At 41.5% G+C, this 16,718-nt stretch overlaps 1 protein-coding gene across 1 annotated transcript in view; it reads right to left on the bottom strand.

The window, feature by feature from the left end:
* LOC126458302 (glutamate-gated chloride channel-like) overlaps nt 1-16,718 on the bottom strand; it is a 233,787-nt gene that overhangs the window by 196,151 nt on the left and 20,918 nt on the right. The window contains exon 2 of the mRNA XM_050095248.1: nt 10,678-10,759. Coding sequence (XP_049951205.1) covers nt 10,678-10,754 — 77 coding nt within the window. The 5' untranslated portion in view covers nt 10,755-10,759. The remainder of the gene's footprint in view (nt 1-10,677; nt 10,760-16,718) is intronic.

The following is a 16,718-nucleotide window of genomic DNA, read 5'->3' as shown; positions in this document are numbered from 1 at the left end:
ACAGAATTGGGAGAAAATAAGTTTGTGCCACAACCGATTAGGAGAAGTGATCGGTTGATAGGACCCATTCTGAGACACTAAGGGATCAGCAATTTAGCACTAGAGGAGGGTGCGGGAGGGGGTACAAAATCGTACGGGGAGACCAATAGATGAATACTGTAAGCAGATTCAGAAGGATGTAGGCTGCAGTAGTTACTCTGAGATGATGAGGTTTGCGCAGGATATAGTAGCGTGCATAAAATACCTTCTGCCCCATTTAAAATTTTCGCCGTTTAATATCCGTTGATAACTTGCGCTGTACTTTTGCTCCTGCAGCTGTAAGCTCTACTACAGGAATTGTATCTAATACGCAATCGATGTACTAGTGTATTTAATTTTGACTATATATAACCGACTGTAAGTATAAGGGAATCCTTGTAAATTGCTGGGTAATAGCCGAGGGAACTTTATTAAAATGTCTCGATGGCAACGACGAAATGTTAGTAGCTGTGCCGTTGGTTATCTTTGCGTATGGAGAGCCTCAGTTGCGTTGTGAGCAGAGAGGAGGCACAGCAGCTTGATTTATGAAAGAGTGCGGAAGTGTTTGTTGGGCGTGATGTACGCTACTGGCCATTAAAATTGCTACACCAAGAAGAAATGCAGATGATAAGCGGGTATTCATCGGACAAATATATTATACTAGAACTGACATGTGATTACATTTTGACGCAATTTGGGTGCATAGATCCTGAGAAATCAGTACCCAGAACAACCACCTATGGCCGTAATAACGGCCTTGATACGCCTGGGCATTGAGTCAAACAGAGCTTGGATGGCGTGTACAGGTACAACTGCCCATGAAGCTTCAACACGATACCACAGTTCATCAAGAGTAGTGACTGCCGTATTGTGACGAGCCAGTCGCTCGGCCACCATTGACGAGACGTTTTCCAATGGTGAGAGATCTGCAGTATGTGCTGGCCAGGACAGGAGTCGAACATTTTCTGCATTCAGAAAGGCCCGTACAGGACCTGCAGCATGCGGTCGTGCATTATCCTGCCGAAATGTAGGGTTTCGGAGGGCTCGAATGAAACGTACAGCCACGGGTCGTAACACATCTGAAATGTAACGTCCACTGTTGAAAGTGCCGTCAATGCGAACAAGAGGTGACGTGTAACCAATGGCACCCCATACCATCACGCCGGGTGATACGCCAGTATGGCGATGACGAATACACGCTTCCAATGTGCGTGCACCCCGATGTCGCCAAACACGGATGCGACCATCATGATGCTGTAAACAGAACCTGGATTCATCCGAAAACATGACGTTTTGCCATTCGTGCACCCAGGTTCGTCGTTGAGTACACCAACGCAGGTGCTCCTGTCTGTGATGGAGCGTCAAGGGTAACCGCAGCCATGGTCTCCGAGCTGATAGTCCATGCTGCTGCAAACGTCGTCCAACTGTTCGTGCAGATGGTTGTTGTCTTCAAAACGTCCCCATCTGTTGACTCAGGGATCGAGACGTGGCCGCACGATCCGTTACAGCCATATGAATAAGATGCCTGTCATCTCGACTGCTAGTGATACGAGGCCATTGGGATCCAGCACGGTGTTCCGCATTACCCTCCTGAACCCACCAATTCCATATTCTGCTAACAGTCACTGGATCTCGACCAAAGCGAGCAGCAATGTCGCGATACGATAAACCGCAATCGCGATAGGCTACAATCCGACCTTTATCAAAGTCGGAAACGTGATGGTACGCATTTCTCCCCCTTACACGAGGCATCACAACGACGTTTCACCAGGCAACGCCGGTCAACTGCTGTTTGTGTATGAGAAATCGGTTGGAAACTTCCCTCATGTCAGCACGTTGTAGGTGTCGCCACCGGCGCCATCCTTGTGTGAATGCTCTGAAAAGCTAATCATTTGCATATCATAGCATCTTCTTCCTGTCGGTTTAATTTTGCCTCTGTAGCACGTCATCTTCGTGATGTAGCAATTTTAATTGCGAGTAGTGTAACTATGCTCGCGCCAGCGCAGACGCGCCTCATTCGTTAACCTGCGAGTATTGAGAGCACGGTAGGAGTGGACAGGTGGAGGACGCTGCAGTTCCAACTACTGCCTGTCCCATAACCATCCGTGGCTCTGGAGACAACTCGAGGTTCTTCTCATCGAGCAGCAGCAACAACAACAACGGCTGCTCAGCATTGTCGTCCGCTACATTCTTCGTCGTCCGCACAGCTACAACGTCGTATGGTTGTTAACTGACAAATATAGTAATGTAGAGGCTCTGCCCAGGAACATTTCTTTCATAAAGTATGGAGAACTTGAATAATAACTTGCAACTGTTAAAACTTACAGGGCATCCGGGATGTCGTTTTCCTGTTTACTGCTAGGTTCAGTCATTTGCTTAAATTAAATTCAGTTCAGTCTTTCTATAATCAAAAGTAAATTACTTGCCTTCTTCTAACTTTTGCATTACGTTACACTGAGTTTACCGAAATTTATTTTCTTACCTAACAAAGTTCAAGTTAAGCCGGTCATTTATTTAACCAGTAATTTCATTTAACGTTACTTTCGAAATTTAGTATTTCAGAATAAGTAACTGCAAACTCAGTGCTTTCTGATTCATTTATTTCCTCGTGAACTGTTGTGCTGCGGAAAAGCGTGACTCCCTTCTGTTGCCACGCCAGTGATTATTTGCTTAAATTTCTTCGCCATTACCTTTCTCAAGATTCTGGAGATTCATTGCCCTAGCGGGCTGGCGAACGTTTAATTGTCCATTTTTCAGCTAATCAGTGTTTTCTTTGTGTTAGCAGAGATTTTTTAGTAAATACTACGTGATACCCTTTCCCCGATTCGTGAGCGATTGCACTATGTTCCACCCATTTCAAAGTTATCATCTAAATTAGCTTAAATATAGAAGAGATTCTATTGATTGGCGACTCCATGGAGTGTCCTGTGCACCACGACCATATAATGGGTATACTTGGAAGGAGAGACAGCATTGGTCGTATTTTTTGTTGTTGTTTTGTTTTATTAAACACAAAATCGATTTTCGGTCACTTGGTGACCATCTTCAGTGCTGTAATATATAATTTAAATTGGTAGGCACTGGTGTCAACAAGCTTACAGCGATCACATAACAGTTTATGTGATCGCTGTAACCTTGTTGACACCAGTGCCTACCAATTTAAATTATATATTACAGCACTGAAGATGGTCACTAAGTGACCGAAAATCGATTTTGCGTTTAATAAAACAAAAAAAAACAAAAAACAAAAAATACGTCCAATGCTGTCTCTCCTTCCAAGAAGAGATTCTTCCTTCAGAAAAGTCTGTTGTTTACTTACCTCCAACTAACCGGTGTTATTTTTCTTTGGTAACGACAGCCTTATTCATTGTAAATTTTCATTCGGCATATGCAATTACGGTTCAGATATATCGCAATCCAGTGGGCCGATTAGGAAGGGGGAGGTTACGAGCTGCATCAAACCAGTTTTCGGACTGAAGACTGCAAAAATAACAACCAATCGTCCTTTTGTGGAAAAGAAAATATTAATTTTGTACAAAGATTTTTAAGCATTATATTTAAGTTTACGAGACATTTCAGTTCAATATTGTGTTGAGCAACCTGACTACAATGCAGCCAAGGGTCATTTCAAGTGTTTTCATTATGAAATCATCAGTTTTATCCATGTTTATATCAAATGGGACAAAGTTCCGCAGTGCTAGGATTCGCCCAATTTTGTGGGGTAAGAACCGGAAAGTTTTGCTTTACATATTGTAAATTATTCTGTTATTAATAATCAGATGGTGCCGGAATCTGGATGAGTTGCAGGTAACAATCCAACCTATGACTTCAATTGAATACTGCCGGAAAATCTACCTCTTCACCGAGCGAGGTGGCGCAGTGGTTAGCACACTGGACTCGCATTCGGGAGGACGACGGTTCAATCCCGTCTCCGGCCATCCTGATTTAGGTTTTCCGTGATTTCTCTAAATCACTTCAGGCAAATGCCGGGATGGTTCCTTTGAAAGGGCACGCCCGATTTCCTTCCCCATCCTTCACTCACCCGAGCTTGCGCTCCGTCTCTAATGACCTCGTTGTCGACGGGACGTTAAACACTAATCTCCTCCTCCTCCTCCTCTACCTCTTCATTCACCACAATATTAGAAGCTCTGAAAAGTGCGGGGCTTTATCCCCACCTTCCCTACGCTACTTTTGTATGAAGAATGTAGCAGGATGCTAATTAAGCGAATGTGCAAAATATTGTTACTGGGTGGGCACTAGCATACTGTGCACAGAGCAAGTAGCAAGACTGCAACGAACGGAGCGCACGCAATATTTTTCGTGGCAGCTTTTGCTCATAATCCACATGTTATCTCCAGAGAAACTGAAAGTGCCTTTGGAATAAGTCAGCCCACAAATTTTCTGCGCAGACGGCTTCCATCCGTATCATGTGTGACTTCACTCGCAGATGAACGAGCGGGATTCCAGAAATCATATGGTTTACTGTCACTCGTTTCTGATGCGACTTCAGGACAATGGGTTCTTTCTGCAGAGAATTGTCGTTACTGATGAAGCTATCTTTAAATCCCATGAGAAAGCTTAGTCAGAGATATACACTACTGGGCTCCTGAGAAGCCGCACTGGTCAACGTTTAGCGCAGGCGTATTGGAAACTACATGTCTGTCCTTAATACCCTTAAGAAACCTTAATGGGTGAAACATATGCACAGTTTGTTACTCAATTGCTACCAGCTTCCATAGAGGAAGTATCACTAGAAATACGAAAATGTCTGGGGTACTAGCATCAGGGTTGCATCATTGAACTGGGCGAGAAGGCGTCACCAACTGTGCTGCACGCTCACTCAAACGGGAAGTCCGTGCACAAGTTCTGACGAGCCGAGGGGATCTAAAAGATTGCCTTGCTGCAGCAAGTGCAAGAATATCGAAGGAATCTTTCCAATATTCCCAGAAGTCTTTGCACAACCGACTATAAACGTCTACCGCAATTAACGGTGGGATTTTTGAACACTTCATGACACAAATGGATTTTTAAGGAAGTGTTTATGACCACAATGTTTTGTGATTCCATTTTTGTTGGTGTTGCTGATGTAATTTTGCTGTGCAAGCATGTATCTTGACCTTGAACTTATGACGCGAAGTTATTATTTAACTATGTTTATGCACTAAATGGATGACAATTTTGTTGAAGGTATAGCTTTTAAAAAGCAGAAACGAATTGCTCAGGACCATCGAAATTCTTTTGAAAAGAATCTGATTTATTTTGATTCGCAATATGTTACTGTGGATGAAGCGCGCAGAAAGGTTGACAAATGTTAAGTAGGAGACAAAAGGAATTCTTCTTATAGATTACCCTCAAAAAGTAATTCAGTGACTGACGGATGCTATGAAATCCCTCTAGAACTACTGGCTGTAAAACGTCACGAGAACAGGTTTGGAGAAAGTAATCTGCCAATAGGAAAAAGCATCTGCCCCCCCCTCCCCCCCCCCAACCCCCATCAAAAGTGAGATAACTGAAGTAGAAATTGTTATGACGTCTACTGCATTCATCTACGACTACCATCTGTTCATTTTTATAAAGAGAAATGTTTCTGGAAAAGGGTTTTTAAACTAATGAAGAATTAATGGTAAACGTTGATGAGTTTCGCAGGCCGTCCAGAATTGCACTTAACGCATGGAGTCTACTGGCTGAAAGATTTTCGGTAAAGTGCATTGACATAAAAGGAAACTAAGTTACAACTGTTAATCTTCGCCCTAGTTACTTTGTGTGCATATTATTTAGAAATTTCGTCGGCAGGATCAGTAATATAAATTCCTATTCCGGTTCGTCTTCACACTTATGACTAAAGATCCAATCACTGACATTACATTCTGGATTACTGTGTCTTGACCTTGTTTATTATGATAATCGAAGGTCTGATTTAACCGTGGACAATCTCAGATACTAATATGTCATTGGTCCCAGATTGTACGTTTAATTTTTTGCTCTTTCTAAAGTTAATTTTCTTTTTTGTCTTGTAACATGAGGAAGTGAAGTTCCAGTAGTTTCTATTGTAAAAAGTCTCCTTTATTAATGCCATAAACGATTCTGGGTACCTATGGCCAAACTCAGATTCGTACATTTGTGTGGTTAGAACTGTTGTTGTTGTCTTCAGTCCTGATACTGGTTTGATGCAGCTCTCCATGCTACCCTATCCTGTGCAAGCTTCTTCATCTCCCAGTACTTACTGCAGCCTACATCCTTCTGAATCTGCTTAATGTATTCATCTCTTGGTCTCCCTCTACTATTTTTACCCTCCACGCTGCCATCCAACGCTAAATTTGTGATCCCTTGATGCCTCAGAATATGTCCTACCAACCGGTCCCTTCTTCTTGTCAAGTTGTGCCACAAACTCCTCTTCTCCCCAATTCTATTCCATACCTCATCATTAGTTATGTGATCTACCCATCTAAACTTCAACATTCTTCTGTAGCACCACATTTCGAAAGCTTCTATTCTCTTTTTGTCCAAACTGTTTATCGTCAATGTTTCACTTCCATACATGGCTACACTCCATACAAATACTCTCAGAAACGACTTCCTGACACTTAAATCTATACTCGATGTTAACAAGTTTTTCTTCTTCAGAAACGCTTTCCTTGCTATTGCCAGTCTACGTTTTATATCTTCTCTACTTCGACCATCATCAGTTATTTTGCTCCCCAAATAGCAAAATTCATTTACTACTTTAAGTATCTCATTTCCTAATCTAATTCCCTCAGTATCACCCGACTTAATTCGACTACATTCCATTATCCTCGTTTTGCTTTAGTTGATGTTCATCTTATATCTTCCTTTCAAGACACTGTCCATTCCGTTCAACTGCTCTTCCAAGTCCTTTTCTGTCTTTGACAGAATTACGATGTCATCGGCAAACTTCAAAATTTTTAATTCTTCTCCATGGATTTTAATACCTACTCCGAATTATTCTTTTGTTTCCTTTACTGCTTGTTCAATATACAGATTGAATAACATCGGGGAGAGGCTACAACCGTGTCTCACTCCCTTCCCAACCACTGCTTCCCTTTCGTGCGCCCTCGACTCTTATAACTGCCATCTGGTTTCTGTACAAATTGTAAATAGCCTTTCGCTCCCTGTATTTTACCCCTGCAACCTTTAGAATTTGAAAGAGAGTATTCCAGTCAACATTGTCAAAAGTTTTCTCTAAGTCTACAAATACTAGATACGTAGGTTTGCCTTTCCTTAAACTATTTTCTAAGATGAATCGTAAGGTCACGTGTTCCTATATTTCTACGGAAACCAAACTGATCTTCCCCGAGGTCGGCTTCTACCAGTTTTTCCATTCGTCTGTAAAGGACTGGCGTTAGTATTTTGCAGCTGTGACTTATTAAACTGATAGTTCTGTAATTTTCACATCTGTCAACATCTGCTTTCTTTGGGATTGGAATTATTATATTATTCTTGAAGTCTGGGGGTATTTCGCCTGTCTCATACATCGTGCTCACGAGATGGTAGAGTTTTGTCATCACTGGCTCTCCCAAGGCCGTCAGTAGTTCTAATGGAATGTTGTCTTCACCCGGGGCCTTGTTTCGACTCAGCTCCAAACAAGGTTAGAACTATTCTGTTTATTTATGTTGTAAATCTGTGCAAATGAATTTATCCCACAGTTGTAGGTAGGGTGATAGTAGAACATAAATATGACTGTTACGTTTATTTCCTATAACAAATTCTAGCAGTACATAGCGGGACCTTCTTTTCTTTATAGAACATTGCACTCTATATCAGATTTATTCATGCTGAGATTTTTTTGGAAACGTATTAATTTCATTTAATTATTACAAGAAATATTGTAGACATTCTAAAGAGTACGAGGAGAACAGCAGCGCTACGCATATTACCGGTCACTGCCGTAATAGTTTGGATGTAGAAACCAGTACCTATCCCCAGAGAGAGAGAGCATCTGAGTTCCTTCTCCTATTCTTGACCGTCGACACCTTACGCGTTCAGTTCCAAAACTTGTAGCCGGAAAAATATTTTCGATGGTTAATGCAAATTAATTGTATGCTACTCTTCGAAAACGCTGATATTTGTATTCTATTGCCAATATTTCCGGATGTAAACATACAAATAAATAATGACATTGCCAGTGTAATTGTTTTGAAACAGCGTCTTCTCATTTCTTTATTTATGATCTCCTAGTTGTAAAGCCGTCTTCCCTGTAATTTGTTACGGTTTCCTTAAGCTATAAAGGAAATACTTCTGTTGTGTATGACACACACAAAATCGGAAGTGACAACAATGGAAGAAGAGGAAGATAAATTACTGTTAAAAAGGATGTTGGTATTGCCAATAATATTTGACTTGTATGAGGAGCAAGTAAAGAACTGAGTGAACATTTCAGAAATGGTTCCCAGTAGACACTGGTATTCACAGTCGCAGATATATAATAATTTCATTGCGGCGATTACTCTGACCGCATTTGAAGTTTCGCCTTTGAGGATGAATTCGCTTTGCCTCCACCGCACGCATATGTTGCCAATGTTTACCTTTTATCCTCATATGGCGGACTGGTTAGTCCAGAGACGTTTAGGGGTGAGCTCGGTGCGATCTACACACTGGCTTCGTCACGGCCAAGAAGCGCCCTCAGATTGTAGTAAATCGCAAGGCGACCGTGGTCTCACACGTCAAACGAGTATCTGCCAAGTTAAACGAAGTGCGCCGATCTGACACTAATGTGAGGAATTCACTTTTGCCAGAGAGAGAAATTAATTTATACAGTGGAAAACTGCTGGTACTCTTTCCGCGGGTACTGACCGGACATCGCTCTTGTGGCAATAGCACATATTTCTGTCTGTTAAACGTCTTTTACATCAGAAGAGTTCACAGACACTCTAGATACCGCCGTGGACGGTAATTAATGTGCGTTGTCTCCAAAAGAGAGATAGAGGAACGAAAAAACTTTACTTTACAGGACCTGTAATGGTTTTGGATATTTGTTTGATGCTCTTCGGAGTACAAGATGTAACTGATGCAATAGTAAATATACGAGGCTACATTGTTTCGTCTGCAGTATAATCGACTACAGTGCTGGCACCACACAGTACACCAACTTGGCACTGACTTGTCCGCTACTGTTTATGTTTGGTTACATGTCACTGCCGACCGCTCACTTACACAAAGATCTTCCGTGGTTATTGCTTCTTTCTACTCTCGACAGGTCGTCATTTGTAAACTTAGTGGGCGTTCGCCATCTACGCTTCCTCTCCATCTACACTTAAATTTTCGCCGAATCAGTTTGAAAATGCAGTGCCTAAGGAGAGTGTACCACGGTTGCGGCAGGCGTAGGAGTAATAATGCAATCCTAAATTATGTACCATTTTCAGTGTTATTAGGGAAATTCATGTTTAATTTGGCATTCCTGCATTAAAGTCATTCTCATATTATTTTGGGCGAGTCAGGAGGAAAGGTACATGTTTTTGGTGGTGATCGGATTAGTGATTCTGAACAATAACCTGTTCTTAACAGTTTCCCAGGAAACTGTTGAAAACAATGGGAACGGGACATATGCAGGTGATAGTAAATGAAACATTGTGATCACATGTTTTCTTTAATTATGTAGTTTGCATCGCAGAAGTCCGCCGTCCACTGCAAGTCATTTCGGAGTTCTTATAAACAGGTGCTGTGTTGTTGATCTGAGCTCATTCGTACGGGGTCATTTCTTGGCCTTCTAGGCCTCCATGTTACTCCATTTGGTTAATGTTCGTGGGGTTAGCTTAAAAGCGAAATCTACAAACACAAGGGGTATACAAAGGAGGAACTTAACGCTCATCTTTTACATTTGTGTGTTCAAGTGAAGTTTTCTCTTCATGGAAAAATGCATGAGATTGCGTATGGCCGCCAAGGTGGCCGAGCGGTTCTAGGCGCTTCAGTCCAGAACCGCGCGACTGCTACGGTCGCAGGTTCGAATCCTGCCTCGGGTATGGATGTGTGTGATGTCCTTAGGTTAGTTAGGTTTAAGTAGTTCTAAGTTCTAGGGGACTGATGACCTCAGATGTTAAGTCCCACAGTGCTCAGAGCCATTTGAACCATTTTTTGAAACAGATTGCGTACGGAGCGACGACTGTACCTTGGTGTGCACCTCATCGTCCGAAGAAAATCGACGGCCATGAATCTCTTTCTTCAAAAATGTAAATCGCTTGGAGAGAGGTCGGGCCTGCATCAAGGATGTGTAAGAGCTTCACACCAAAACCTCTGCAGCATACGCAAAACAAGATTGGCAACATGTGGGCCTGCACTTACACATCTTCCACATATTATCGAGCTCTCTCCACGTGATTTTCCATTTTTTGGAGCCCTAAAGAAAGACATTCGCGGCCGTCGATCTGAAACGGACGAAGAGGTGCACACAAGGTTACAATCATTGCTCCGTAGGCAACAGCAACTATTTTTCCACGAAGAACCGAACGCCTTGGCTCACAATTGAATAAATACATTAACAGTTACGCCGATAATGTTTGAAATGATAAACAGTTTATTTACTTTTTCCGTACATTGGACTACCTCTTACGGTTCAAAAGGACTTTGAGCGGTTAAACATATATAAATTAATCATGGAGTCTCAAGACCTGTAACTACGTCATGAACACTAGATCTAGCACTTACCAGACTTCTGGCAGAACCGCAGCCATCAGCACCAGCGTGTGGAAGTGTCCTGGCAGCCACCGTGTTAAGGCCGCCATTGTCCCTGCAAACGGGGAGCATTCATATTACTGCAATTAATACACGTTCCACTTCAACTTGTATATTTATTTATTTATTTATTTACACGTCAAGTTCCGTAGGACCAAATTGAGGAGTAAATCTCCCAGGTCATGGAACGTGTCAGTACATGTTCTTACAACATAAAAGTAATAACAGATAAAAATAAATGTTCATGAACCTGAAAAAGTGTTAGTCCATAAGCTTAAGTAAACGCTATCAGCAATACAGTAAGAATCAGCTTAATTTTTCAAGGAACTCCTCGACAGAATAGAAGGAGTGACCCATGAGGAAACTCTTCAGTTTCGATTTGAAAGCGCGTAGATTACTGCTAAGATTTTTGAATTCGAGTGGCAGCTGATTGAAAATGGATGCAGCAGTATACTGCACACCATTTTGCACAAGAGTTAAGGAAGTCCGATGCAAATGGAGGTTTAATTTCTGCCGAGTATTAACCGAGTGAAAGCTGCTTACTATTGGAAATAAACTAAAATTGGTAAGAAGAAAAGACAATAAGGAACATACATATTGAGAGGCCGATGTCAAAATACCCAGACTCGTGAACAGAGGTCGACAAGAGGTTCCTGAACTCACATCACTTATTGCCCGAACCACCCGTTTCTGAGACAAAAATATCCTTGTAGAATGGGAAGTTACCCCAAAACATAATACCATACGACATAAGTGAATGAAAATAAACAAAGTAGACTAATTTACGTGTCGAAGTATCACTCACTTTTGATAACGTTCGAATATTGAAAATGGCAGTATTAAGTCTTTGATCAAGATCCTGAGTGTGGGCTTTCCACGACAGCTATCTGAACACCTAGAAATCTGAACTGCTCAGTTTCACTAATCATATGCCCGTTCTGTGAGATTAAAGCGTCAGGTTTTGTTGAATTGTGTGTTAGAAACTGTAGAAACTGAGTCTTACTCCGATTTAACCTTAGTTTATTTTCTACAAGCCATGAACTGAGGTCATGTACTGCACTACTTGAAACCGAGTCAATGTTGCACACAACATCCTTTACTACCAAGCTAGTGTCATCAGCAAACAGAAATATTTTAGAGTTACCCATAATACTAGAGAGCATACCATTTATATAAATAAGGAACAGGAGTGGCCACAACACTGATCCCTGGGGCACCCCCGCTTGACAGTACCCCACTCAGATCCCACATCACAACCGTTATCAAAATTGTGAATAATGACCTTTTGCTGCCTGTTGCTCCCGTCAATTCCAAGAAATACATTTATATGCAAAATCACTTGGTACTACTATGAGTAAATCGATGGAGCACTCTTAACGATGCAGAAAATCGTGATTTTGTGTCATTGGAAATGTTTTGCCGCAAATTTTCAAATCCACTGAATGTCTCAGGAAATACGTCTATCATAGCTACAGTTCATTTCATTATTTAACTGGTTAATTAACAATAATATTTTCAAGGTGGAGGGCAGTAAAAGGGAGATGCCAGTGTTGGTGCAATTTTCATATCAAATTGATATACCCTCCCAGCCCCAGATGACATCATGTGTTTACCTCAGACCTGCACATGGGTCCCAGGCATTTTTCCCTTCCCACGCCAGCCCTCCCCAACCCCGACTACACTCATGGTGGGGATTTCGAATTTTAGTGGGATTTCGAATTTTGGCAGGAATTTCTTTGTCCTAGGGCTGTGCTGACGTTCGACACCACAACCCTCCCTGGAATTGTCTTTGAATTAAAAATGGTGGTGCCCTTTCTAGGACTCGAACCCTGGTAATTCTGGACAGAAAGACCAAGTTCTCAACACATGGAAACTGCCCAGATGCAGGAGAGGAAGGTTAGGTTAGTGTACTTTCTTTTTTTTTGTTTGGGAAACTGAAATAAAGATCGGTCCTAATTACATAATTCCCTCCCACTGGAGGTTCAAGTCCTCCCTCGGGCATGGGTGTGAGTGTTGTCCTTAGCGTTAAGTTAGTTTAAGTAGTGTGTAAGTCTAGGGATCGATGACCTTAGCAGTTTGGTCCCTTAGGAATTCACACACACAATTACAAAATTAGTCATAAGGATCAGACCTAGTTACACAACTACATGCATAGCATTAGTGTGCCTAAAATCGCAATACAGCTCAAAACATGACGATGCCATGCAACTGGTGTTATCCTGCAGGGAAAAAAACTTCACAATACCTCTCCAAACTAGCAGGAGATACACTCAAAATCTACCCTTCACCTACAAGCTGGCTGGAAAACGGTTGGGGTGTAAGGTACTGTCTTTATTTATTTATTTTTGCAGGAAATATATTCAACTATGAGATGCTTGTGTTGGACAAAGGGGAGTTTGATAAGTGTATTACCTGTAAGCATACACCTGACGGCTGTATGGGTCGCTGATTCTCGCCAGAGGTTGCAATGGACTCCTGCTTGACAAACTTCTTGCAGCTCAAGTAACAGAAGCCAATATACACTACAAAACTGATGGAAAATGCACCAATGTTCTAGTTACACATCTAAATTGTTGTGAAAAAAACCAGCACTCGAAATCAATAGGTCATAGTGAACACATGTAGTGGGGCCTGGCAAAAAATCATTGAATAAAAGAACTACCGCAAAAACCGACCCCCAGAAGACTGTGGAGGGGCAACAGTTGCAGCCATGTCCTCCTCAATGGGCTCTCTGCCAAAATTGGAGGTACTCTGAACTCCCCTCATCTGTCTCCTCCCTCCCTCCCTCCCTCCCTCCCTCTATCCACCAGTGGGGGGCGGGGGGAAACAGGCTTTTCCAAACAGTTAATTTCTACCACTGAGTGCCTCGCGGTTTTTCTGAGGCCAACAGCTACCCTCTGCAGTCGCTGGCTACACCCGGCCTTCTGCCATACCCCAGTGCACTCTCGCCACCTTGAGGTGACAGTCCTTCGCCAACACGAAACCATGTATAGTCATGGGACGTCAGTACTTTCCAAGGACAAAGAAATTCCTGCCAAAATTCGAAATTTCCACAAAAATTCGAAATCCCCACTAGGAGGGTGGGTGGGGGATGAGGTGGGATCGGGTGGGGAGAGGAGAGGATGTGGGGCCCCACGTGCAGGCAGAGACAAACATAAGACGTCATCTGGGAGTGGACGTTGTGGGTGTGGGTGTGGATAGGTGTGGTTGGGGGCATAATTAAATGATCAATTTCATTAATTTGTATATCTATTTGATACCAATTTTATATCAAAATTGTACCAGCACCACCATCTACCTACTACTGAGGCCTCATCATTAAGTACTCATGAACATGTTACTGACACTGATACAAGATATCAGTCCTCTGAATTCCTAGACTTTAAAGAATGTTTTAATTTGGATATCAAATGACAGAAGAAAGAGTTTCTTTGTGTGATATAATTACAAATTAAGAATTGTTTGTTTTTTCCTTTACTTGTGTTGGGAAAAATTGCTTCTTGCCAAATTTCATGATTCTATGTCAGTCTAAAGTACGTTATAGATTTTAATGAGACAGTTTGCGACTGCAGAATATGTGGTGTTCAAAATGGTTCATATGGCTCTAAGCACTATGGGACTTAACATCTGAGGTCATCAGTCCCCTAGAACTTGGAACTACTTAAACCTAACTAACCTAAGGACATCACACACATCCAAGCCCGAGGCAGGATTCGAGCCTGAGACCGTATCAGTCACGCGGTTCCAGACTGAAGCGCCTAGAACCGCTCGGCCACACCGGCCGGCATATGTGGTGTAAATTGTCGTATCTTTACATCGTATCGACTTAGAAGTCTAGCTTTTATACACCATCAAGGAACCATAGACATTAGTATGTGACATAAATTTCAACTCGATACGTCCACCTGTTCCTGAGAAAAATGTGTTTTAGCAGACAGGCAGACAGTTGAATAACTAATTCCAAAAAATTATTTTCGTATGATGTAATTACAAATGAACACTTTGGGGAATTTTTCATCCATTTTTACTTTTAAACCTTGCTTCCAGTCAAATTTCATGATTCAAGGCCAATGGGAAGTACCGTAAAGGTTTTAATGACCTAGTTTTCAAGTATCTTAACACATTTTATTGTTTGACATAAATAGCAATATATTTGGATTGTATTAATTTAAAAGTTTACATTTATTACATCGCCAAGGAACCATAGACGTGAGTATTTTACATACATTTTCACTTGTTACGTCCATCCAACCTTGAGAAAAAGGGGCCTTCAGGATCGACAGGTATCTGTGTACAAATAAGAAAAAACTTTTTGTGTTAGATAATTAGAAATTTTCAATTTTCGAATGTTTTCCTTTCGCTGTAGTGTAAAAACTTTCTTTCTGCGAAATTTCGTGATTATAGGTAAACATGAAGACCCTGGTGATTTGCAAATATCAAAATGTGAGACATAAATGGACGTATCTTTTGAATGCACCGACTTAAAAGTTTAAATTTATTGCATCTCCAAGGGGCTATAAACTTAACAGACGAGCAGACAGACAGACAATCGTATAACAAATGACAAAAAGTTTTTTCGCTTGATGTAATTACAAATTAACAATTTAATGATTTTATTTCTTTAGGTTGACTTTGAAACCTAGCTTCTTGCCAAATTTTATGATTCTAAGTCCACAGCAAGTACATTGTTTTCTTGAGTGAGTTGGTATCAAAATATGACACAATTGACAGTAGCTTTTGAATGCATTAACATAGAAGTTTCAATTTCTTACAGCACCAAGGTACCGTAGACCTTAGTATGCAGCATAAATTTAAATGAGATATGTCTACTCGTTCGTGAGAAACAGGGGTTTTGACAGTCGGACGGACAGACAGATAGGCAGACGGACAACAAAATGATCCTATAAGGTTTCCGTTTATACCGATTGAGGTACGGAAACGTAAAAAGAAAAAAAATGTGAATGTGTAAAAGTTCCCTCGGGAAATATTATCAGCTCAACATATGTAAATCTAAAAAACTCGGAAAATTTTGAATTCCTCTGAATCGTTTTCACATTTGAAATATGTGCTTAATTGACAATCGTAGGAGAAACTTTGTCATATTTATTTATGCCACCTAGCGAAAGAACCACACTACCTATCCTGCGCAGCTCGTTGAAAATGCAGCCGAAATTCGCCCTCGTAGTGTCGCAAAACATGGGATTTGCTCCACTTTTGCCCGTATTACAGTTTCTGATCTCGCTCGTGGATTATCAGCTAACCGTTTTAAGGTTTCCTGAGAGAACAAGCCGCATTATTAATTGGGATGCTCAGAAAGGGGGAGATATTTTATAGCTTATCCTTTATCAGCTATTCAGTAAGCCCAGTTAGAGGTCCACACTCCAATATCTGTGTTTATTTGCCGTAAAGGTATTCTTTTGGGGTCCGTTCATTACGGACGGAGGTTCCGCATCATGTCCAAGCTGTCTCATAATGAGCTCATAATTTCCCTGTAGTTCTCTACTGTGCGACATGTGCGCAGGAGAACCGGGGCCTCACCCCCTCTCTCCGGAAATAAGACCACCAGAAGCCTCCTCCAGCCCTGGCATTGCGGAGACCAGTATACGTAGTTACCACGACAGTCTGAGCCTGGTGCGTTAGAGCCGAAGAACCATAGGCCCCCTACATTACATCGAGTTTCATAAAACAATCTTCATTTATTCAAGTAAGTATATCAAACCTAACAGGTATATGTTCGAAAACGTCAAGATTAATTTAGAAACCTTTTTTTGCTACCAAACGTAGTGGGGAGCATACGAGTTAGTAAGTGGTTTGTGAAACTAGAGACACGCCATTAACTATCTGTAATCCTTGAAAAGTACGCTGTTGTCCAAAACATGGACAGTTAGAAGTAAGGACAGTTTGTGATCAGTTCGACATCTCACTTTTGTAAGTTTTAGTTAGAATAGTAATGTCAACAGGAATATGAAGGAAAATCGAAAAAGTACCAGGTGAGGTTAGCACAGCTCAGTAGA

Source organism: Schistocerca serialis, chromosome 1, assembly GCF_023864345.2.
Source record: "Schistocerca serialis cubense isolate TAMUIC-IGC-003099 chromosome 1, iqSchSeri2.2, whole genome shotgun sequence".
NCBI classification, from domain to species: domain Eukaryota; kingdom Metazoa; phylum Arthropoda; class Insecta; order Orthoptera; family Acrididae; genus Schistocerca; species Schistocerca serialis.
The sequence above is the reverse complement of the archived record's forward strand: the minus strand, read 5'-3'. Positions and strand labels throughout refer to the sequence as shown.